This window comes from Suncus etruscus, chromosome 7, assembly GCF_024139225.1.
Source record: "Suncus etruscus isolate mSunEtr1 chromosome 7, mSunEtr1.pri.cur, whole genome shotgun sequence".
NCBI classification, from domain to species: domain Eukaryota; kingdom Metazoa; phylum Chordata; class Mammalia; order Eulipotyphla; family Soricidae; genus Suncus; species Suncus etruscus.
This window is the reverse complement of record NC_064854.1, coordinates 6197287-6221948: the sequence shown is the minus strand read 5'-3', so window position 1 is coordinate 6221948 and position 24662 is coordinate 6197287. Positions and strand designations below refer to the sequence as shown.

Sequence of the window (24662 nt, the reverse complement as noted above, 5' to 3'; positions counted from 1 at the left end):
TACCAGTGTCCACAGCTAACCTACAAACCCTCACTTCCCCCATACTAGGTACGTTTTTAAGTTTCATTGTTATAGTTTGAATAGCATGCATCTTGGTTCTATGGTTTCATAGCACACACACACATCAGACAAATATAAATAATGCCTCTATATTGCTATTGTGTCCAAAGACTATATCCTACACTCTAACTTTCTTTTAGCCTCTTCTTGTTTTCCCTCTCAATTTCTTTCTTTATCTATTATAATTGGCAGGCATATTAAAGTTCAGTGAGTTCAGCTAAGAACTTATGTTTTTAGAATTGTTGAGTCTGTATTTTGAATACATCCCACATTCTCAACATTTTCCTTCCACTCTCTACCATTGTCATGGTAGTTTTTAGTGTAGTTATTTCTCTAGCTGAACTCACCATCACTTCTCTTTGTGGTAAGCTTCATATTGTGGACCGGTCCTTCCAGTCCTCAGCTCTATTGTCTCTGGATATTATTAAAATACTGTCTTTTATTTTTCTTAAATCCTGCAGATGAGTGCGACTATTATAGGTCTATCTCTTTCCCTCTGACTTATTTCACTCAGCATAATAGTGTCCATGTCCATCCAAGTATAGGAAAATTTCATGACTTTATTTTTCCTGAGAAGCTGTGGTACATATACACCATGGAATACTATGCCAATATAATTCTTAATGGTGAATAACTGAAAGATTCCCATTGAGGCCAGGCCCAAGGCAATGATATTTATTGCTTTCACTTTTATCCAATATAGTATTGGAAGTCCTAGCAACAACAACCATGCAAAAGAAGAAAACCAAAAGAATAAGTCAAAGGATATACAGAATCATCTCTCTGATATGTGGAAACTAAAAATTCACAGCAGTGTTGCAGCAAAGATCCAAACAACTGATCCGCTCAATTGAGTTTAGGGAAACATGGGATAGAAGTGTAATGAGATCTTTGGGGAGAAATAGGGTTATGTGTGTACTGTTGAAATTATGGACATGAAATATCATTATTAATGGCATTATAAAGCACTGAATATTATTTAAAAATTAATAAAAAATAAAATTAGCCATTATTTTGTCATAAATATTGGTTTTATCTATGCTAATATTTTATTTCTTTCTTTTAATTTATTTTGGGCCTTATTTATTTATTTTTCTTGATACTTATAAGGGCTATGTATTTCACTGCTATTATCTACCAGACATTATTTTCCTTTCTTTCCTCTTCTCTGGAATTACTATGATTCATATTCCTCTTGCTAATGCTCATTTCATATCTTAATGGACATAAACACACATCTATCATGTGTGAGGACATTGATACAATAATCAATTATTTGGTGTTTTTCTTTCTGCTGTTGTATTTTACTACAGTAGTCCTTAATTTCTTTGATTCTGTTTGAATAATTTTTCATCTTTTAAGATAAGACTTTATCAAGTGTATCGAGTATCTCTTCATTGATTTTCTTGGTTCAATGAACATTGAGGGATTAGTACATTTAAATAAACTTCATACTATCTCAAATGTTTCAATGTACTTGAGGAATTTTATAGAGTTCTTTCCACATCTTTGTGGAAGTTGAATTCCTTCCATTTTTAGGTTTTCTTCTTGGGGAGCTATAGCACAATGGATAAGGCATTTGTCATGCATGCGATCAAGCAGGGTTTGATCCCCAGCATTTTGTCTGATTCTCCTAAGTCTGCCAGGAGTAATTTCTGAGCTCAGAGCTGGGAGTAACTCCCGAGTGCCATGAAGTATGGCCCAGTAAACATACAATAAAAGGTGTTCATTTTTTAGGGGTACACACCTGCAGTACCCAGGGCTTACCTAGCTCTGTACATAGGGATCCCCTCTGGAGGCAATTAGGACCATAAGGAATTCCAGGGACTGAATCCAAGTGGACTGCATTCAAGGCAAATGGTCTAGCCACTGTCCCCATGACAGTACATGTACATATTTATGATACTAGGTTAATTCCTATGGCTATATTTATTCCTGCTCTTCTCATGTGCCTGTGATTATTATTAAATTATTTTAAGTTTTGGTGTCTGTAACTCTAATTTGTGTGTAGGCTTGAGTGTCACTAGGATATTTGTAGCACTAGTGGCCTGTAAAGTCTAGTTGACCTGAGCTTTAATCCAGGGTTCTCAATCGCTCACAGTTCAGATTGGCAGTTGAGGGTCATTGCAATATACCTAAATGGGACACTGGCTAGAAATTATATTCATTAGTCCCAGATATAGGTTATAGGTGTTTTCTTTTTTTCTTTCTTTTTGGGCCATACCTGGTGGCTCTCAGGGGCTACTCCTGGCTCTGCTCTCAAAAATCGCTCCTGGCTTGGGGGACTGGTATGCCAGGGATCGAACCACAGTCCATCCTGGGTCAGCCGTGTGCAAGGCAAACACCTTACTGTTGTGCCATTGCTCTAGCCTCATTAGACTCAAATATACGTTTTGAGCAATCTGACTGCTACAGTTACAAAGAATTATTATATTGTTTGCTACTACAGTTTTGGGATGGTTTTCCTGAACCCCAGTCAACTGAGGGAATGTATTAATTTCTGGGGGGTCAGCTGTCTATTGTGCCTCTGGGATGTCAGTTTCTAGTTTCTTTCTCAGGAATGGCTGCTCCTAGCTGTTTCTAGGGACAATTGTACCCTGTCAGTCTTTGTTGAGGTGTGTAGGTCACAAAACAGAACCTTTCTGCATCCTTTGTATTAATTGTACAAATAAGGTAGGAGATTAAGTCTGATGATCCACACTGGTAGACTTCCTTTAGTTTTAAGCTGGATGCTGTTAGCAGATAGTGTCTGAATGGTACACCTAAATCTATAATTGGGAGTAGATCTGAGACTGTTAGCCTTTGGGGGCTGAACTGTGGCTGTAAAGTCCTGCAGGGTGAAGTTGATTATGGGACCATATTAAATGGTGTCTCCTTCAGAGTGACTGATCCCAGTAAAGTTAGGAGTGGTTGACTACACTTTTATTTGGTTGAGTATTCAGTCATATGAACATTGAGTAGAAATTAAAAAAATGATCAGACTTTAACACCAAATCCAAAGTCAATGACAACAGAATCAATAGCCAATCTACAACAAACTATACACAGAAGGGACCACTTATATTAGCAGCCTGGGGGCAAAGAAGGGGGATATGGGATGCATGTTGGGAACAGAGCAGAGGAAGGACAAAATTGGTGGTGGGAATGCCCCTGATTCAATGTCACTATGTACCTAAAATATTACTGTGAAAGATTTGTAATTCATTTTGGTAACAATAAAAATTATTAAAAAATAAATTATGGGAACAGATTATTCAGTAGGTGAGCTGCATGTCTTGCATATGGGTGACTAGTTTTTTTTTTTATAATCTATGACACCCATATGTCTTCTTAAGTAACACCAGAAGTGATGCTTACTCGCAAAACTAAGATTAATTCTGAAGAACAATGAATATGGTCAAAGAATGCCAGTGTCTTAAATAAATTATGTGGAAATCCTAATCAAACAGCAGGAATCTGATGGGCAACAGAATGGAGCTAAGGCACTTCAGGATGCAAGCATATTAATTATAGTTTACTTCAGAAAAATGTTCCCTGCTAGTTCTGGGAACAGCAACCCACTGTATTGTGCTATCAGTATTCAAGATATTTTCAAGTGAGTGGGTGCCAGAATAAAACTAATAGTTCAACTCTCTCTTGCCCTCCGTTAAATATTTTTTGGTCTGGTACTGACATACTACATCTGGGATCTTTTTTTCTCATTCACCCCTGCTTTTCCCTTTCCCCATACAGAGGAAGTATTCTTTAACTATAAATATCTGTAGTTTTTCTTTTGCAGAATTGAGTCTCCCTGAGGGGATAAATGTTCTCCCCTGCAAATTTTCTCAGTGAGCTCCATCAAGGAATGTATTCTATCTCATTTATAACTAATTTTTAAACTGTGTAGCGCCATAGAAATATTCATGGAAATATTACTTATAATATTTATAATTATATAAATAATATAATTAAAATTTATAGTAATACTTTTGAGATGTTAGGTAAGATGCTACTGTCACTCATGTCACTGTTCTCATTGACATGAGCATGAGACTAAATAAATATTTTGATTTTCTGTTTGGGCTTTGGCAGTGTTCAGGGTTTACTCCTGGCTCTATCTCAGAGATCATTCCTGCTTGTCTCTGAGTGCGGTATGGGATGCCAGGGATTAAATGTGGGTTCATTGCAAGCAATACTATCATTCAAGCTTCTAAACAAACATTTCATAGGAAGAATTATTATAGTGATTAGATCTGCTTCCCTTTTAACTACATTCATCTTCGATTTAACTTACTGAATTAAAACAACCATCTTACAAAATGTACACTAAAACAGATGTGTAGTTTTTACTTTGTTCTTTTTTTTTCTTCCAGGAATTCAGTGGAGTAATATAAATGAAGCCCCAGAACAAGGGGGTATGACATTTACCTGGGTTTCCTGCATGATTTTACTTGATTCGGGTCTTTATTTTTTATGTGGATGGTATCTCAGCAACTTGATTCCTGGTAAGAAAAAATCCCCAAAAACTGTTGTTGTTGTTGTTGTTGTTGCTGTTTTTTATCAACCCCCCCAAACTGAAAAACAGTTCAACTAATCTTAGTGAACTGTTCTTTAATTGGCACATCACAACATGAGTTCATATTCCAAAGGGGGTATGAAATTTTGAGGAAAATATGGTGCTCTTGAATCTCAAGTGGAATGACAAAGGGTATGTAAAGAACTTGACAGGGGCTGGATACAGCCAATGTCCACCATATGAGTCCTCAGCACACAAATGTCTAGTAGTGTAATAGAAAATATCTAGTGTTTGGAAAAGTCAGTAAATTTGTGCAAAAAGTTCTGAGGCCCTGATAACTAAGTCAGGTCCAGCAATCTAAGAGGAAGAAGTGAAAGTAAAAGACTGTTACTCCAAGAACTAGGGGGATATCTGGACAGGTACTATCTAAAAGTTGAATTTTCTATTTGGAGGTACAAATTTCCTACACATTCCTTCTTTTGGGTCAGGTCTACCACAGAGATAAAGTGGGGTCACAAGTGAGGATGATTCCATTTATCCTAGATAGTTCGGGTAAGTAGCTATAACTCATACCTGATTTAGGTCAAGAAGTAGAAAAAATTTCTAAACATTTTTACTCTAATTTCAGAAATTACTTTTTTTTTCATTTTTTTACTGAATGTGTTCCCTATTCTAGCTATAAACTTTGGAAAGAAGCAGAATATTTTTTTATGATTTCAGTAATAGGATTACAATAGTATTAACATTTATGGTATTAATGTATTAGTTACATGAACCAGTAGAAATCGGAAAAAGAGGCAGTCTTTTGGTGCAAATATTGGCGCAAAATGAATTCAACATAAGAACCACACTTTTTGATCAAGGAAACAATACACCAAAAAGTATTAACTCGAATCAACATATATACACTAAATGCTTGGTTAGCAAAGTTTTAAGGCCTTTGCTTGCAAACCTAGAGAAACTTAGTAAAATGGGGGCGTGGAAGAGGAAATTCAGGATATTACTAATCCACATTTTTGTAATTTGTTTTTGGAGGACTGAAATCCATATTTTGCTGCCAGTTTTAAGGAGTATTATTTCTGGTTAGGGAATTAATTGAGGTCTTTCATAATATTTCCTCATCCTGGGATCTTATCTTTTCATACAATAGAATTGTCCTTAACTTTTAAGACCTCAATTCCTACTTTTTTGCTTTTTTTTTTCACCCTTTCTTGATTTTCTCAGAGCATTTGTTCATGATATTTTTGTCTAAACTGAAAGTGCAGTAACCCACTTTTATTAGGGTAATTCCATTCAAAGAGCAATTTCAGGAATAAAGGAATAAACAGGCTCCAATATGTAAATAAAATACCCAGCACTAGACATGAAAAGAGGGTGTAAATCTTTTCTTTCCTGGGTATCTTGTCTACTACAACCACCAGGCAGCACTTGAGGGCTCTAACCTGGGATTAACATAATGTAATGTATAACATACATATTATATTTTTTCCTAATCTTACCTGAAATGTTCAGAAGTTCTCTGTTAAATATTATTTGTTTAGCTAATGACCTGTTGTCCTATTGATATTTTGCTGATTGGCTATTTACCTACTGGTGCTTAGCTGTTTCTCAGAAGCAGATCATGATAGAGGGAGGGCCTTATCATTCCTGGGCTGTGAATGTTCTAAGATTCACCTAGAATGTCTTTAGACTTCAGAACAATATTATTTTCAAAGTTATATCTTATCATATAAGGGACAGGTTGTTTTGGACGATTCTTATAGAGGTATACTCCAATGTTCTGTTTGTTTACATTAGTGGAAAGTTCTGGACAAAGTATTCACAAGAAGATAACATAAAGTTGATGCTAAAACTAAAGGTTTATCAAATTTGTCCCAGTCTCTCTCCTTACATTTTTATATCCCCTATGTCATTTCTCCTCATGCTGATATTGGCTATAAAATCTAACCAAGAAGTTAGCTTAAGAACCTCAGTGTTAGGACTCAATACTGAATTGTGTGACTTACTTCTAATATCTGAAGCTATAAGGGTGAGTTTTCCATAATGCAGTAACAATGGTCCTGTGGAGAATCTGAGTTCTTAGAAATATATTTAAGATAGGCCAGAGATAACACAGAAGTTGCGATTCATGGCTGATCTATTCCAATCCTTGGGATTAGATGGTCTCTGAAGCTTTGCTAGGTGCTGATCTGAGTTCTTCAAGCATCACCAGGTATATAGGCATATTCCAGGATACCTATGACTATGACTGGGCTTCCCAGAATAATCCCCACATTACAGAGTCTGAGTAGTTCTGTATCTTTGGATGCTAGTATGAGCAACAGGTCCAATTGACCGAGAATTATGGGAAGTGACCCCAGTTTCCTTGTTGTACATTGCTTTGGAGTCTCCGCCAATTCTCACTTAAAAATAAATTAAAATTTTCTCAGAATAGGCCATCAAAGAGTTTTCTGTGCCCCAATTTATGAATGTCAGTTTTTCACATTGTTTAATCTCCTAGTTGAGAAAAAATGCAGAATGGTACCCAATATTTTTGGTTTAATTATAGTAACATTGGAGGCCTATGGTGAGTATTGGTTATGTGATATGAAACCCTAAATCAAGTAGCTACTTCCCGAATATTGTTTCTTTTTATTTAATTTAGGTTTGTCCAATGCATTGATATCCATCTAAGAAAAGTCAAATGTTTGGGAGAGTCTTCACCTGAAGATACTTTTTATGATTGTTTGATAATTTCATCAAGTGTTTTTAATTCACTTTAGTATGTGTCATATTTTTCCTTTCCTTGTGGTGCCATAAATTGATATCTTTATTTTCTAAAAGCAAAACCTGCATTTTACCACTGAGTCAAATATTTTATTCAAATAAAGGCCCATGAACTAGAATATGCTTTTCTTTTCTATGAATACCTTATAAAGTTGACAGACACACTGGTCATGGGAATCCAGTATAAGGGTGAAAATGCTATGGATTGCTGAGAAGATTGGGGCATGGTTGAGATCAGGAGTAGAGGTTCTTGAAAAGTGTTGAATTCACTATGCTTGAGTAATATTTACAATATATTATTTTTTAAAAATATGCACTTTGCAACCAGAACTGTTCCACCTTCCCTTCTCTCTCCTTTCTCTCCTTTTTCCAAACACTTCTAAGAGGCTTAGAAAATTTAGAATCATTGTCTGAAACAGCTCTTCAAATGTTGTAAGATTGAGGTTTCTCTTTCCTTTCTTTTTCTCTGTCTTTCTACCCAATATTTCTGTCAGTCATTTTTCACTGAACAATGAAATCAATAGAGCTTCCAACATTATCAACTTTTCCCAAGAAGCACTGCTTAGAACCTGATTCATCTCATTTTCCTTTTATGGTTTTCCTGGTAAATATAGGTCTCTGTGTACAACTCACAAATGTGTGGTCCTATCAAACCACCTTTATTTCATAAATTTTAATGAGTTTTCAATAAATTTTATTCTTAATATGTATCATTGGCTTCTATGCCTGTTAATGTTGCTAATTTTTGTGTATAATGTTGATTAGATTCTTTATTTATTCTGAAGGGAAGTGCACAGTTTAAATTGAGATATTTTATATACTAATATGCCCAGTTCCTTCTGGTAATATGAGCAGGTTGTTGTGCTTCTAGAATGTAAACATCAAAAAAGCTTGAATTTTTAATTAGAAGCCAATTGCTTAGAAAATTTAATAGGTCTGTATGCTAGCTTAATTTTGCCAGCTGCCCATTTATTCAGATTAATAGATTAATTGTGAGTATTTTAAAACTATACATTAGAGCTGGGGTAATTTTATTAACAAATAAACTATTAAATTTTAATTTATCTATTTTTTTATTTTTCTAGAAAGCTGCTCCACTCCTTTGCCTTTATATCCTCACCCTATCTCTAGTCAAGTCTCATTAAACCTTCTCTGGATTATTCAGTGATTTGATAAGCTTTCTATATGCTTCTAGGTCCTCATATACTTCTAATTTAGAAACTCAAAACATTTAGTTCCACTACACACTTATAGTCTGACAAGTGGTGCTTGCCCACACAATTACATGATCTCCTGTGTGAGATCCCTGAGCAGAAATAAGCTGCTTGTTGAGAAAAAAGGAGGCTAACGAAGGCAGCTGAAATTGCAGAATAGCTTTCCTGATGTTTGTTTGTAGGAAAGCCATTTAATTCCCACAAACTCATTACTCATGCATGCATACATAAGGAGTTACTCTATTATTCACTTTATGTAGTTGAAGAATATGGGGCATTAGAAACAAGGCAAATCTCTTTAAATAAGAATAAGCTATAAAAAGAAAAACTGGAAATATCCTTGCTGTTTCTTATATTCAATAGGCACTTTCACATAAAGTAAGACAGCGATTGCCTGTTCTATAGTTCACTAGCCTTCAGCCTCTCTTTTTCTACTGGGAATAGTAGTGGGACTGTGTGATAAAACATGAATTAAAACACACGTGAAAACCTAGGCAGTGTCCTGCAGAAACAGCTCATACAAAACTAGAGCTGTGATATAGTATATCAGATATACTATTCATGTAATACATCTTTCAATCTAAGGATAGTGATGTGTTCACTAAAATCTTAAAGAATGTTCAACTGTATTAGTTCTCTGGGGTTAACATAAAATACTAACACTTATACATGAGATAGAAAACCCCCCAGAAATTGCCTTTTTCTCAGACTCGAAGATCAAAAGTTTAAGATGAAAATATTGAAAAGATTGCTTTTTCCTAAATCTTTTCTCCTGTGTTTATGTTTTCACATAGTTTTCCCTGGATCCTTGTAGAATTTAAACTCCTTATCAGATAAGATTTGGCATATTCAGGATGGTATGGCCATAAGTACTAGAAAGTGCATGTTTAAAGATGGAGAAGTAATAATAATAAAATGACCATTCATCTTAACACACAATGAGAAAAAGCTCACTCTTAAGTGGACTGAAATTTGGAGCATATTTATGAATAATACTTATATATATTATATAGAAATGTAAGCACTGGAGATCATTATTTTTGTAAAATTTTGATTGATTGATTCTTGCATTGATTCTTGCTTTTCCTGTTTTTCATTCAAACTAATGAAACAGTGTTTGAATGAACAGACAAAATAAGAATAAAATCAAAGGGTCCTGGGCATGGGTGAGGATTTTTCTAGGAAATATTCTTTTTTTTTTTTCTTTTGTTTTTTTGGGCCACACCGGTGACGCTCAGGGTTTACTCATGGCTATGAGCTCAGAAATTGCTCCTTTCTTGGGGGACCATATGGGATACCAGGGATTGAACTGAGGTCTATCCTGGATCGACCGCGTGCAAGGCAAACGCTCTACTACTGCGCTATCACTCTGGCCCCTATGTAGGAAATATTCTATGATTATTAAAAACCCACTTTTTAAATAAATGCATACTAACTAATAAAATCCAGATAAGAGATCTAGTTGAAGAAGAGAATATGAAAGGGTCCTAACAGATGACTTTGAGTCATACTGAGGGTAAAGACTTAGGATAGCCTAGAAGAGTGAAACACTCCTAGATTATTCCTGGTTTGTATATGGAATACATACTGAAAAGGTTTACATGGCCTTACATTTTACATTAACTAGTTAAGATGTTTTATTAAAGAGTCTTCTTCTAAATGAAAAAAAATAATTCAGAAAATTTCAATGATTTTTATAGGTACTTTTGGTTTAAGAAAGCCATGGAATTTTCCCTTTACTGAGTCCTATTGGAGGAATATATGTGGTTTGATGCAGAAAAGGCCACACATGCTATCTTCCAATCTGTTCTTCAATGAGATGTTTGACATAAAAGGTTTGTGAAGTGTAATACTATTGAACATAGCTTTCCTTCTGGTTATATTTGATTTGGTTTTTTATTTCAAGCTGAGTCTTTGTAGCTATATGAATTGTCCTCTGCAGCCCAATCTCAGATGCTATTGGGATAATAAAAATATGATAGGGTGAAATTGTAAGAATCACCTGATGTCATTTTACAACTTGGGTCAGGAACCAGGGTTCTAGCATATTGCTTTTGTTTTAAGTGCTTAACTATGTTTAAATAATGTAATAATTTAAACAGTTTAAATAATGTATATTTCAATGTATTTTTATTGAGAGAGTTGCACTTTCAGTTGAAGTATGGTTTATGCAAAACTAAGACTAAAATACAAAAGTATTTTCCTGTGTTTTTGTACATATTAGAGTATTCAAGAAAGAATATTTATTTATAGTAGTGTTTCTTCTGAGGGGTACAGAATCTTCTGAAATATATATGCTTCATTCAGAGATATTGCTAAAAAAGATCTATAAAAGGGTGAATTTTTAGCCAGAACAATAGTACAGCAGGTAGGTTACTTGTCTTGTATGCTACAGTCCTGGGTTCAATGCCTTGCATCACATGTATGGTTTACTAAACCCTGCCAGGAATGATAGCTGAGCACAGAGCCAGGAGTAAGCCCTGAGCTTTGCTGTATATATTACAAAACTTCCCCCAAATCATTTTAAGGATGGATTTTGGGGGAATCTAGATGAACACACTTGCATCACGATGGATTTAAATTAATGTTTTAAGTCTCTATATATCTGTATTTTGCATTGTACATGAAGGATATAGATCCGATAAGCTGATCTATATTGCAGATAAACAGAATCTTCGGATAAATAAAATTCTATCATGGAAAAGTTAATTCTTTATATATATATATACATACATACATACATATATTTTCTGATTGTGCAGTCAAATTTTATAGTATCTTTTAGTTATTACCATATTTTCTGGCATACAAGATGACTTTTTAACCCATAAAAAAATCTTAAAAGTCGGGGATCGATACCAAATCCTTTTCTGTTGTGGAGGCTAGCTTTCGCCAGCTGGGGTGTGGGCCGAAAGCCTTCTCCCTAGCTCAGGAGGTGCTGGAAGGTCAGGGAAGCTCCCAGCCATCTCCCCTCTTCTTTCTGGACTCCAGGGCCATCCTGGGTGCATGTCCAGGGGACTCAAGAGGTGGGTGCCGGTGAACTCTAAAGGGGACCCCAAGCCTTCCTCAACCCCCACCCAGCACAAGAGCATATAGTATAGATTAATAGGATTTCCTATGATTAATGTATGTTTTGCATATGCAGAATGTCCATCTTGTATTCTAACCTCGCCCACCGCCCTAGAAGCTTCATGTCTAGTCCTTCACTCCCTCATCCCTAATCATCATTACCCCACATTTAAGCCTTTCTACCTTCAGTTCTTGGCTCCTTATCCCCACACAAAGCCAGCTGCCAAACAGCACCCTAGGTGATAATAGAGACTCTCAACCTGAGAAAATCCGAATACACTGTTGCTATTGCTCTACTCTCAGAGGCCCTCTTTACTCCTCCTTCCTTCATTGTGGGCCTTTGCTTGCTAAGAGACTCAGTTTCTGAGAAGTCACGGCTCAAGGATTTTTCCTGATATGGGGCTATCGTCAGCCGGTTATCAGACTGCACAAGTCCAATCACAGACCAAAGTAGTGCACCGGATTTAACACCCCCCCCCAACTATTTCAAAAGACATAAAAGGGACAGGTATATATCTTTTGAATATCTTATATGTATTCCTTTAAGAACTATGACCCATACTGAATATTCGCTTGTACAGTGACAATTTCCCTCCCTGTTTTATCTGTTCTTCTCTTTGTTCAATAAGAAATTCTAATAGAAGAGTCCCTCGGTTTAGAGCTTATGTTAGAACCAAGTTTCAGGGATTGTTGGACTTGTTCCAGCGGCCCCCATATGCACCATGTGGCATTGTTTCTCTTTTGCATAGGCACATTAAAAAATACTATACATACAAACAAGTTCTTATCTAATAAAGATAGGAATACACAAATTTTGTAATGCAGTAGGACCTTACACCCTGAACATTGTCATAATGACCTGGCTCAGGCCTCAGAAGAATGGGCACTCTCCATTCACCCCTGAACCAGGGATGCCATCGACGAAACAACTACGGTTGTCTATAACATCACCTGGAAGCAATCCTCTACCACAGAAGACCTTATCACTGCCCTGGCATCGACAAACTCTGAAGAGAGTTCCCTTAACACCCAGAAGGCTTAACAACAACAATAACAACAACAACAACAACAACAACAACCTGCTTTCAGGGCAGGGCTCTCCACATTACCCTCTAATTGTAAGGTAAAACTAGAGGACGCTCCACATCATCCTGACTTTGATGTAGGATATGCACAGATTCCAGATCCTTTTTTTTTTTTTTTTTTTGGTTTTTGGGCCACACCCGTTTGACGCTCAGGGGTTACTCCTGGCTTAGCACTCAGAAATCGCCTCTGGCTTGGGGGGACCATATGGGAGGCCGGGGGATCGAACCGCGGTTCGTCCTATGCTAGCGCTTGCAAGGCAGACACCTTACCTCTAGCGCCACCTTCCCGGCCCCTAGATTCCAGATCCTTAACTACAGAAACCTGACACCAACAACAGCGACTGTGTGAAAAATAAAAGAAAGTGTATTGGGACTACAGACAATGACTTGGGTTGGACAACCTAGTATGCCTGGAGCCTAGAGTTGGTCTTATGCCAGAAAATTTCAGGGGTAAGGTCTCCTTGTATTTAGACCAAGGCTTTTTCTTTCCATGTCACCCATATTTTGCTGGGCCTATGTAAACAATTGCCACCCTAACACCGTTTTACTGTATTTCTTCAACTCTTATCCTTAAAAAATGAGAGAGAAGAAGAAAAGCTTATTAAACCTTCTGCTATGCCTTTTCTGAATTAATTGGTGATTCAATGGTTCCAAAAAATATACTTACTACTAAACCTTTTCTTTCTTTTCCATCTCATTAGTTTTTCTATTTTTTAAATAACTTTGCCTTTGTTCTTTCTGAAACAAATGTATTACTATCAGTTGTATCAACTAGATGATATATTCTCTTTAAATAAATTAAAAATGTTGAGGGTCATCTTATATGCTGGTATACAGCATGCTGAAACCTATTCCAGCTTCAGAGACGAGTGATCTGTCCCCCCACCTCTTACCTCTGCATCCCATCCAGCTGCCAGGCGTCATCCTCTGCTTGTCCTGATTTATCTTTCAGGGCACACAAAGGAGTTAAGTTACTGAGCGCTGCATCCTATCCAGCCGCCTGGTGTCATCGCTGGTATGCGGCTTTCCTGTGCTCAAACCCTATATTTTAGCAGAGAAAGTAGGGGTCATCTTTTATGCCCAGTGATCTTATGTGCTGGAAAATATGGTACCTTATTGGAAGCCATATTATTTGAATATTTTTATGCACAAGCCTATCTATTGTGGTTTTCTGTACATACACAACTATGTATGAATTTTAATTTCTTTTACATATATAACATAAGGGTATAGTATCTATACTTTGATTTAACTTATTTTTTGTTGAATATAATTTGTTTTTTGCTTTGAGTAAAGAAATGCTTTTGAGTGCTTTGTATGTTTTGTAAAACTCAGTTGGGCATTTTTAAATCCTCTCAGTAAATTTGTCTCTTTCACACAGGGTCATCGTTGCAAAATATGAAAGGAAAGCTTGAAGATTGTCCCCCAAGTGTTGCGCTGGTATCTGTTACTAAGAAGTATAAATACAACAAAGCCATTGATAATCTCACTCTTACTTTTTACCAAAACCAGATTACTGCCCTGCTGGGAACCAATGGTGCTGGAAAGACAACTGTCATGTGTGTAAAATTCCAAGTTTTGTTCTTGATTCTTAATAGTGTCTTGTTACCTAAGAGATAAGCTGATCTATATTTCCTTTCTGTTTTAGAAAACAGAACAGAAGAGAGCTGTGCTCTTTTCTCAACCATACAAGAATAATCACGCAGCTTGAGCAGAGTATAGGAATGGGGAGCAAGCGGAAAGGAAAATTATCTTTACATATCTTTAATTATTTTACTCCCCAGACATAAATATAATTCATTATTTACCCTAGTTTTTGAAATAATAATTTTACTTTCTTCTATAACCATGTAGTTTAACTCTACTTGCATATCTGTAAGAAGATTAAATTGGGACTGTGTTTTCGAACATTTTAAGTGCTTTATTATTTTTTATCATGTTCTGGATTTGTGTGGGCTTGTTTGTTTTATTATAAACATGTAACCTTTGATTTAAGTTAAGATGAAAGAACAGAATCAAATAATGTGCTGCTAGAAAAATAATGTTTTAGAGTGTCTATAGTTTCCAAGCATCTCAGAAAATAGCATTTGTTAGGGCATGAGCAATGGCACAGCAGTAGGGCATTGGCCTTGCACACGGCTGACCCAGGACAGACCAAGGTTCTATCTTCCAGCATCCCACACGCTCCCCCAAGCCAGGAGCGATTTCTGAGTGCATAGCCAGGAGTAACCCCTGAGTGTCACCTGGTGTAGCCCAAAAATTAAAAAAATAAAATAAAATAAAAAAGAAATTAGGATTTTTTAAGATCATTGCATACCTAATGTTTCAATTTTCTCTTTATATTTATTTTATGTTTTATTTTAATTCTAAAGTACATAAAAAAGAAAGGTTTGATTAAAAGAGCTCTGTGTAGAATAAATATGACAAATAAAAGTTTAGAAACTTCAGATAAAAATTTTGAAACATTTAAAATTTCAGAATCTCATAGAGAAATGGAACTGAACACATTTTCTCATTTCCTAAAATGAGAATGAAGATTTTATTGAGTAATTATTTTTATTGTCTTAAACTTGGGAAAGTAAAGGTCACTCAAATAATGACTCAGAAAACCAACATTTCACATTATGCCTTTCTTTTTTTTTTTTTTGTTTTTTTTGGGGCCACACCCAGTAACGATCAGGGGTTACTCCTGGCCATACGCTCAGAAGTTGCTCCTGGCTTGGGGGACCATATGGGACACTGGGGGATCGAACCGCGGTCCATCCAAGGCTAGCTCAGGCAAGGCAGGCACCTTACCTGTAGCGCCACCGCCCGGCCCCACATTATGCCTTTCTTTTTACTTTATAATTTATTTATTTTATTTAGATCATGTAGTTTAAAATAATTTTACAATCATTTTCTGATAATTTACCACTCCTAAGACCATAATTTCACTCATGCAACATTCCTTTTCCTTCCCACTTTGTGTCATATAATAATGTTCTGTCACATATTAATGCATTGTTTTAGAGTTTGTTTCCATTGGATATATCTTATCCCTTGCTTTATTATTTATATTTCACATATTGGAAATATATACCATAATTTTTGCTCTATAAGACACACATGATCATAAGACACACATAGTTTTTCGATGCTCTCCTCCCCTGCACTTACGCTTCAGCTCCAGGTGGCATTCGCTTCATAAGATGCACTTTGGGGGCGAGGATGTTGCATCTTATGGTACGAAAAATATGGTATATTTTTATTATTTATTATTTATATTCCATGTATTAGGAAAATTATCTAGAGAATTTTTCCCTTATCATTCACTTCAATTAACACGATGCACAACAACTTCAGGCTGCAATGAATTGAAAGTATTTTCATTTTGTTTGTTTGTTTGTTTTATTTTTGGGGCCACAGCCAGCTATTCTTAGGGATTACTCCTGGCTCTGTGCACATACAGGATACATAATCTTTTTGTTTGTTCATTTGTTTTGTTTTGAGGGCACATCCAGTGCAGTGCTCAGGGGCTACTCCTGGCTCTGTGCTCAGAAATTATTTCTGGTTGGCTTGGGGGACCATCTGGGATGCCAGAGATTGAATCTGGGTTGGCTGTGTGCAAGGCAAATACCCTACCCACTGTATTATTGCTCCAGCCGCTGAACTACATAATTCTCTTTTGGACAAACTGTTTTCAGACCTTGTACATTGTTAGTTATGTCACTAATATAGGTGTGGAAATATCCTTAATATTAATGTTCAATTGTTCTTAGGATAGATTCCCAGGAAAGGAATCACTTGGACATCTTATTCTTGTTTTCTGAGAAATCTCCACACACTTTGCAATAAGGACTAGAACAATCAGAACTCTTAACAGTGATTCATTTTCATTTTTGTGCATCCCTGGCCAGCATTGTTTTCCCCCTTTCTTTGGTATGAGCCATTTACACTCCTGTGAGACATATAATTTATTTTTGTTCCTTGATAACCAGTGATGATAACTAGTTTGATATGTCTATTAGCCACATATAGGCTTTCCTCAAGGAAGTGTCTTTTCAGCTCTTACCCATTCTTTTATGGGGTTATTTGTTCTCTACTGTTTTATTTATCTAGGAGGTTAGCCCTTAGTCCAATATGATGTGTTAAAATTATCAACATATCATACCATGTGTCAGGGTGTGCTTTTATTTAAGGAGATCATTAATTTTGCAGGAGCTTTTATACTTAACAGTTTTACTGCTTTATGCTTTTCTTTGATAATGGAATATTTTATTGAAATCTTCCCTAAGTAGTTACTATGAAGCATTCTGTATGTTCTCTCAATGTATCTAGTTGACACATATACTATATCAAGAATTATATTCCATTTTAAGTTAACATTGCGTGTAGTATGATGTAGTGATCTGCTTATATTTTTCGCATGTCTAGCAGGTTTACCAATGACCTTTACAATATCAAGATAAGCTCCTTCAAGTTAATATCAAAAAATAAAAATAATAGAGAGGGACTATTATTCACTTGTATTATTGTTCTTAACCCTTTACTTCGAACATAGGTTTATCATGCTGGATCCAATATGTTTCCTACAAATAAAAGATTGCATTGATATTTTTTCTCTTTCTCTTCTCTCTTTGATTTTAGGACACACTTGGCACCATTTGTCACTCTCACAAATAACAAAAGGTTGCATTGATCTTTTTCTCTCTTTCTCTTCTCTCTTGAATTTTAGGACACACTTGTCAGTGTTTGGGGCTTACTCTTCTTGGCTCTGTGCTCAGGGACCACTCCAGGAGGGAGTCAGGGAACTAGATATTGATATGAAGTACCCGGGATTAAACTCAGCTCTCTTCTTGCAAGGCAAATGCCCTCCTCACTATAATATCACTCCAACTCCAGAGTTCAATTTTCTGATCTCTCCAGATCATTGATATATTTAGAGTATTTGCAAAATTAAAACTACTTACAATAATGAATCTGGCATCATTATTTTATATGTGTTGTAGGGTTTTTCTTATATCCATGACCATATTTTTTTCTTCTAGATACTCCCACCCTATATGTAGCCTTTTAGTATCTTACATCATTGGCATAATGGCTGACTTTCCTGAGTTACTTTTTGTCAGCAAACTTTAATTTTGGTGACCATCAAATCCTCAATCAGTACATTTTCTTTTAAGCAAATGTTTACTCACTAATTATTATTTACCAGATGATTTACATCCAAGACATATTTTTCATTATAAAGGCAGTTCTAATATCACTATAAAATCAAGAGTTCAAGGTCAGAATAATAAAACAGGGTTAGGTAGGGTGGTTGGCCTTGCATGAGACTGATTGAGATTCAATCCCTGGCATCTCATATGGTCCCCTGTGCCTTCCAGGAATAATTACTTTTTAAAAATTACTCCATTTATGTACTATGGTTACAAAATTGTCCATGATTAAGTTTCAGTCAAAGTGCCTACACAAACAACTTTAATGGCATAGCTTAAAAAACTGTAAAATGACCAATAAAATAAATAAATAAATAGGTAGGTGGAAGGAAATAATAAAATTAAGGAGGATGCAGAAGAAATTTCTGAACTCAGAGTGAGGAGTAACACTGGAAAGCTGCTGGGGAAGCCACCTAAATCCAAAATCCAGAGTTCACTAGTCTCATAAATCAGTAGATGAGTTGGAATTTTATGCACAAAATAACAAATTTGTTGCTCAGAAGCAGGTAAATTTTTTTTCCTATTTAAAATGTGTTAAAAACAAAATACCCCTTTTCTTTCACCTGCATGTATGTATCCTATTTAAAGTTTACAATAAAGAATTTCTATTCACATGTTAAAATTTCCAGTAAAGGTTTTAATTTTCCTTTAAAGTTGAATGACTGCCTGGTTCAATATAGTGTTATTGATTTAATACTATTGTGTTGAAAATATAATACCTGTAAAGTTCTATTATTGATGTATATTGTTATATTTATAAATGCTACTTATAAAGTATTTTTGCTTTGCTGTTGATGCTCTTAAAACTAAATATTTTTATCCTTTTCAATTTCAAATACAATGTGTGTCAGACTTGTATTTGTTTAGTCTAAAATCCTTTGTGTTTCTTGGAATAAGATGTGTGAATCAATTTTTAGAGTGCAGAAATTTGGGGCTTTAATTTCTCACAGAAAACTCCCCCTTTCTTTTCTCCTGGGATACCCATAATTTATATGCTACTTCTCTCCAGGCCAATATGTGGATCTCTGACATTTTTATTGCTTTTAATGGTTCTTTTCATGTTTTCTTTTTTATTTTTCTTATTTGTGAGCACACTGATTGGTTCCTCTGCTTCTGTCAATCTGCTGCTTTTTCTCACCAGTTGTTTATATTATGTTTCTTACTACATTCTTCAGTTTAATAACTTATGGTTCTTTCCTCAAACTTTAGATTGATATTTCCTCTCTATCCTCACAAAATTACTCTTTTTACTTTTTAACTTGGTAAAACAAAACAAAACAAAAAACATAAAGTTGTTACTTTTGAATTCTTTAACAGAAAATGTTGAGAAAGAGACTTCCACTACTGGCATCATCCATTAATATTGATTCCTTTGTTTCTTCATTTTGCCAGGTCTATGTAATAGGGTGGTTGTGGTGAGGGAACAGTTTTGAATTTGTTGTCCTGAGTAGTGTTTGTTTGTCTTTCTTGTTGGTTCACCCTCTCAATAAGGCCAACATTAGTTTTTATTAGTTCAACATTACTGGTTGGTGGAGACGGAAAAACAGTACACCAGGCATAGTGTTTGCCTTGCATGTGGCTAACTAAGTTAATCTCTGGCACCCAATATGGTCCCCAAGCACATGGGGTCACCCATTTAGAAGTCAATGTTGCCGGTGGGTCCTCAGACAAACTTTGTCATAAAAGTTGTTCTGCAGCTGCTATTTCTGGAACAAGTACATGATCAAATGCCACATCATGTTTTCCTAATATATCTTTTATATAAAGACAACCTGGAGTTCATATCCCCTGAAAGGATGAGAATAAAACTGAGAATATATTGATGCTTTTACTTAATCTATAGTGTATGTTTTCAATGCATCTAGGGTTAGTTATCCTAGAAGCCTGTAACTTCTGACAATCAACAGAATTACTATGAATATTCGGCTAGATCTGTGTGAGCATCTATTTTCATAACTTGCAGTACATTTATGTCTAAATTTTTAGAAATTAGAAAACAATTCAATATATGATTAATTTTAAAAAATAATTTTAATTAATACATTTTAATTAAATTGTGAAATGAGACAGGAGTAGTTTTCTTAGATCAAGTAAGAAAAATAAACTTCCGAACAATAGATTTCTTAAGCTTGTGAAGTGTAAGGGGTATGGGAAAGAAACTCGTAACACAGAATTGAGTATAAGTTTGAGTTTCTGCTCTTCTTAATTCTAAATATGAGAATTAGGTCAGTAGACCCCTATTTTTAAAGGTAAAACACCAAGATGTCCTAAACATTTAATCCTGGCTCTTTATCTACACATTTGCCAGGTCAACTGTATAAAAGGAAAGTTTCTTACCCACTGTACTCTCACCAGATTGTCCCTTTATTACTCTGCTCCCCCATCTGAAAAATAAAGTTGAATTTATGATCATGAATTACCATTCACTCTGTTAATTACATAATTTAAAAATATGAGAAGCTTATAATTCCAAATATAAATTACTTAGCATCTTGCTAACCTATAAAATCACCTCATGCGCCATATATACAACCCCAGGTGAAAGAATCCAAATGAGGGTGAGGCATGAAATAATCCAGACCAGGATGAGGATGAAATATGTGTAGTCTGAGAATAAAACATGGAGTATCTCATATCTCCGTCACGCTGCCTGCCAATACGGCCATTTTTATTAAGTGCAGAGACCACCCCTGGATGGGGCTGTAAGGACAGAATAAAGATAGATAGCTCAGGCTATCCTGGAACAGTCCCACCTAGGTTTACAAGGAAGACAATCTCTCTTTGGGGGTAAATCTAAATCGTAAACAAACATACAAAGGAACCATAGATGGTCTTTGTTTTGCATAAAATAAGGTGTAACCTAACATTAGACTATTTCCATTTTTTTGCTGTGTAGTATAAAGGTATTTGCTCTTGGAGAGATACCACTCAGAGAGCTGTCCATCTGTGTTTCTCTTGCTAGCATTTCCATTTTGTGTTCTACTTGATGACTTATTATATTTTTCTATGATAGATCTATGCTGACTGGACTGTATCCTCCTTCTTCTGGAAGCATCATCATTAATGGCAAGAGCCTGCAGACAGACTTGTCTTCCATCAGAACCGAGTTGGGGGTGTGTCCTCAGCGGGATGTCCTGTTTGACAACCTCACTGTGTTGGAGCATCTGCTGCTGTTTGCTTCTATAAAAGCACCACAATGGACCCAAAAGGAGTTGCAACAGCAAGTCAACAAGTTAGTATAGTCAATTCCATACTCTACCCACACTCTCCACGTATAAATTAATGAAAAATATTAATTGTAAATTGTTTACAAAGAGTTATTGTCTTGATGCATGAAAACAATACTAACAAATGGCACTTATTATGAAATCGGGGGACAGGTGCCAGCAGTGAAGATGCCAGAACCTTCATGGGAGGACATTTTATTTGTTGTGATTGTGGTATATTCTGGAAGTAGGAAATAGATTCATGGCATAGATAAGGTGGCATAGGCTGTCAGAGGAAGTCTTGTGTCTAGATCATAGGTTCACATGTTTGTCTGAAATGGAGTGAATAGGAACTTTGAAAATTCATTATTAATCTTTACTAATTATACTGAAAAGCATAAATTATTCCATGCAATTAGGTGACTACCGTGTTTAATTTCAGTAGCCCATGATCTGAAAGATTGCCTTGTAACATGAGAGCAGAAAATGTACTCCTAGGTAAGTCAGGAAACAGAGAAACACCTGTAAGGGGTCACAAAAAATCTGAAGTATGCTACTACTGGTAGAAAGGAGAAGAAGGTTTAAGATTTAAAGACTACTAAAAGTTATTAAAATTAGATAGCTACATTGAGTAAATATAAATTCAAAGAAGAAAGGCAAAAAATCCAGACAGGGATTTTATGCATTTTGATATGAAATAGTATGAGGGAGGCCCTGAATTGAGAATATGTGTAGAAGGTGATGAAGAACATACCATATATATATATATATATGCAGAGACAGTGAGTGAGAGGACCCTAACATCTCCACTAAAATTAATATAACAATGTCTAAATCTAATGAAGTTTCAGAGTACAAAATCAATGTACAAAATATTCTGTGCTTATATATGCAAATGATCTATAAAAATGATAAAAAATTAAACACATTCTAAATAATGCCCTGAATCATCACCTAAAAATCAACAACAAAAGGTAAGAAAAACCTAGACTATAAGAACTATGTTTCATAAAATAATAGGACAATAGTAAATAAAAAATATCAATGCTTATGCATTGAAATAATACAAATTGTCAAAATTACATTTACCACTTGCTATATATAAAAATGCACAAGGGCAAATGTAATTTTGACAAATTATTTTATATATATTTATTTATATATAGTGCATTTTTCATCAATATTCATACAACACTCTCCAATGAATTATAATAAGCACTATTATAATTTGCATAGAAACAAATTTCCACTAATACCCAGTCATCCTTAAAAATTTGAAAAGTATATAGTACACTAATTAATTAAGTATATTAATCAAATAACACTCAATTAATAACTGGGTGAAAAATTGATTAGATTAGATTCAGACCCCGATTATAAAACTTTAGATATGTGGGCAGTTAACACAATACAAAGTAATTGGATACATGAAATGGAGCAAGGAAATTCTCTACAACAATTAGTATTGGGAACAGTTGGGGAGGAAAATAAATTGGTATTTATATATCACATTAGGCATGAAAATTAATTAAAAGTTTAAAAGACATGACATTGACCAAAAACCAGAAATATTTTGAGGAAAATATAGGCAGAAATTTCTAGGCTCTTTACATCAAAGCTGTTTTCAATGATGTAATTTCTTTAGTTTTTGTTTTGTTTTGTTTTGGTTTGTTTTTTGGGTCACACCCAGCAGCGCTCAGGTGATACTCCTGGCTCTATGTTCAGAAACTGCTCCTGGCAGGCTCAGGGACCATATGGGATGCCCGGCCTTGAACCACCGTCCTTCTGCATGTAAGGCAAACACCTTACCTCCATGCTATCTCTCTGCCCCCCCCCAATGATATAATTTCACTGGCATAAATAACAACATAAAAAGAAAGAAGTTAGGTGAGAAGAAAGGAAGGTCAGACTAGAGGTGGCAAAGATTGTGGAGGGATGAGACAGACCGTGGTGCAGCGGTAGGGTATTTGCCTTGCATGCGACTGACCTAGGATAGACCATGGTTCAATCCACCATTTCCCATATGGTTCCCTTAGCCAGGAGCAATTTCTGAGAGCATAGCCAGGAGAAACTTCTGAAAGTTATTGAGTGTGGCCCAAACTCCCCCTACTCCCCAAAAAAGATTGTGGAGGGTTATGGGTTTATGGGGAATTTAGTGGTGATTGTTGCAGGAATTCTGTACATCAGTATTATAAACCTGAACATTTTTATAACTATAATGTAAAATGCAATAAATTTTAAATTACTGGTAATAATGGCTCTATGACAGCAAAGGTACTAATGTACAAGTAAACTTTCATTTTGTATCATTTAAAATTCATAAGTACCTCATGATAGTCACAAGTTGTAAAGAAAATTGTTCACATATGACCTAATTTAAAAAATTACTATGACTTGTTTTAATTTGCAAGTTAAATTAGTATAAACTAAAGGAAATTTCATTATAATCATGATTAGCCTTAAAATAATTTTCTAATCATATTGGACGGCTTCTTTTGCTTTTTGAAGTATATGAAAGTTTGCTAGTTGTTAGCTCAAAGTATATTTTCTTAATGAAAACAATTTTTGTAAATGCATTTGAGTAAGTTTATTTATTTTTTTGAGTAAGTTTATTTCGGACAAAAGTTATCAATTTGAGATAAAAATGGAAACATCTGAATGGAAGCCGAGCAACTCTTTATTAGGTTAATTAAATTTGAAATAAAAATTGATCCAAGAAATAAGGATCTGTGGTAGAATATACATAGCAAATTATAGTTAAGAGTGAAATATAGTAAAGAGTTAATTATAGTAAAATCAGATTTTTACTTTTTGCTCATAATTTAAACTTAAGTATACATGAGAAATGAAAAGTAAATTTATTGGGTCTTGTGTGGTTAATATTAGCTCTTAAAATTCTGATGTACACTTGGAACTCAAGCGGAAGCCAAAATGTTTGACACACATAAAAATAATATAAAAATCTGAGTAGTAGTAGATACAATGAAAGCAAAAACGATTGATTACTAATCTCCAACACAATGAATGAGCAACTAAGGAGGAAAAAGAAGACACTTTTGGGGGCAGATTCCATGACAAAGAAAAGTACAGTGAGAAATGAGTTAGTGTTCACGTGTCATCAGATAAATAATTTTTCATTTAGTATGTGGAGGCCATTGTTTACATTGATAAGAGTAATTTGCATAGCATGGTTGAGAGGCAGGTCTTGTTGGAGTCAAAGAAATAATTAGAGAGGAACCAGAAAAGGTATGTCTTGCAACTGGGGCCATATAAAAATAGCAAAGTGAAGCCAGGGGAAAATTGTTTCTGATAAAATACAAGAAGTTGAAATAAACTCTGGGGGAAAGTAACCCGTTGTTGTATTGTTTTTATGAGCTGGGAGAAATAAATTGATAAGAACATAAAATCTCATTTTGGATTGTAGAAGGCCAAACAGAACAAGTGAACTTTACTAGAATTTTTTCTTTTGTTTCTTCTGGTGCTGTGGATTGAACCCAAATTCTCACGGATGCAAAGTAGTACTTTCTCCACTGTAAGAGACTCATCCCTAAGAATTTGGACTTAAATTT

At 35.2% G+C, this 24662-nt stretch overlaps 1 protein-coding gene across 1 annotated transcript in view; it reads left to right on the top strand.

The window, feature by feature from the left end:
• Positions 1-24662, top strand: part of ABCA13 (ATP binding cassette subfamily A member 13) — a 288890-nt gene that overhangs the window by 98536 nt on the left and 165692 nt on the right. The window contains 4 exon segments of the mRNA XM_049777030.1: positions 4413-4544; positions 10236-10370; positions 14071-14248; positions 20901-21119. Coding sequence (XP_049632987.1) covers positions 4413-4544; positions 10236-10370; positions 14071-14248; positions 20901-21119 — 664 coding nt within the window.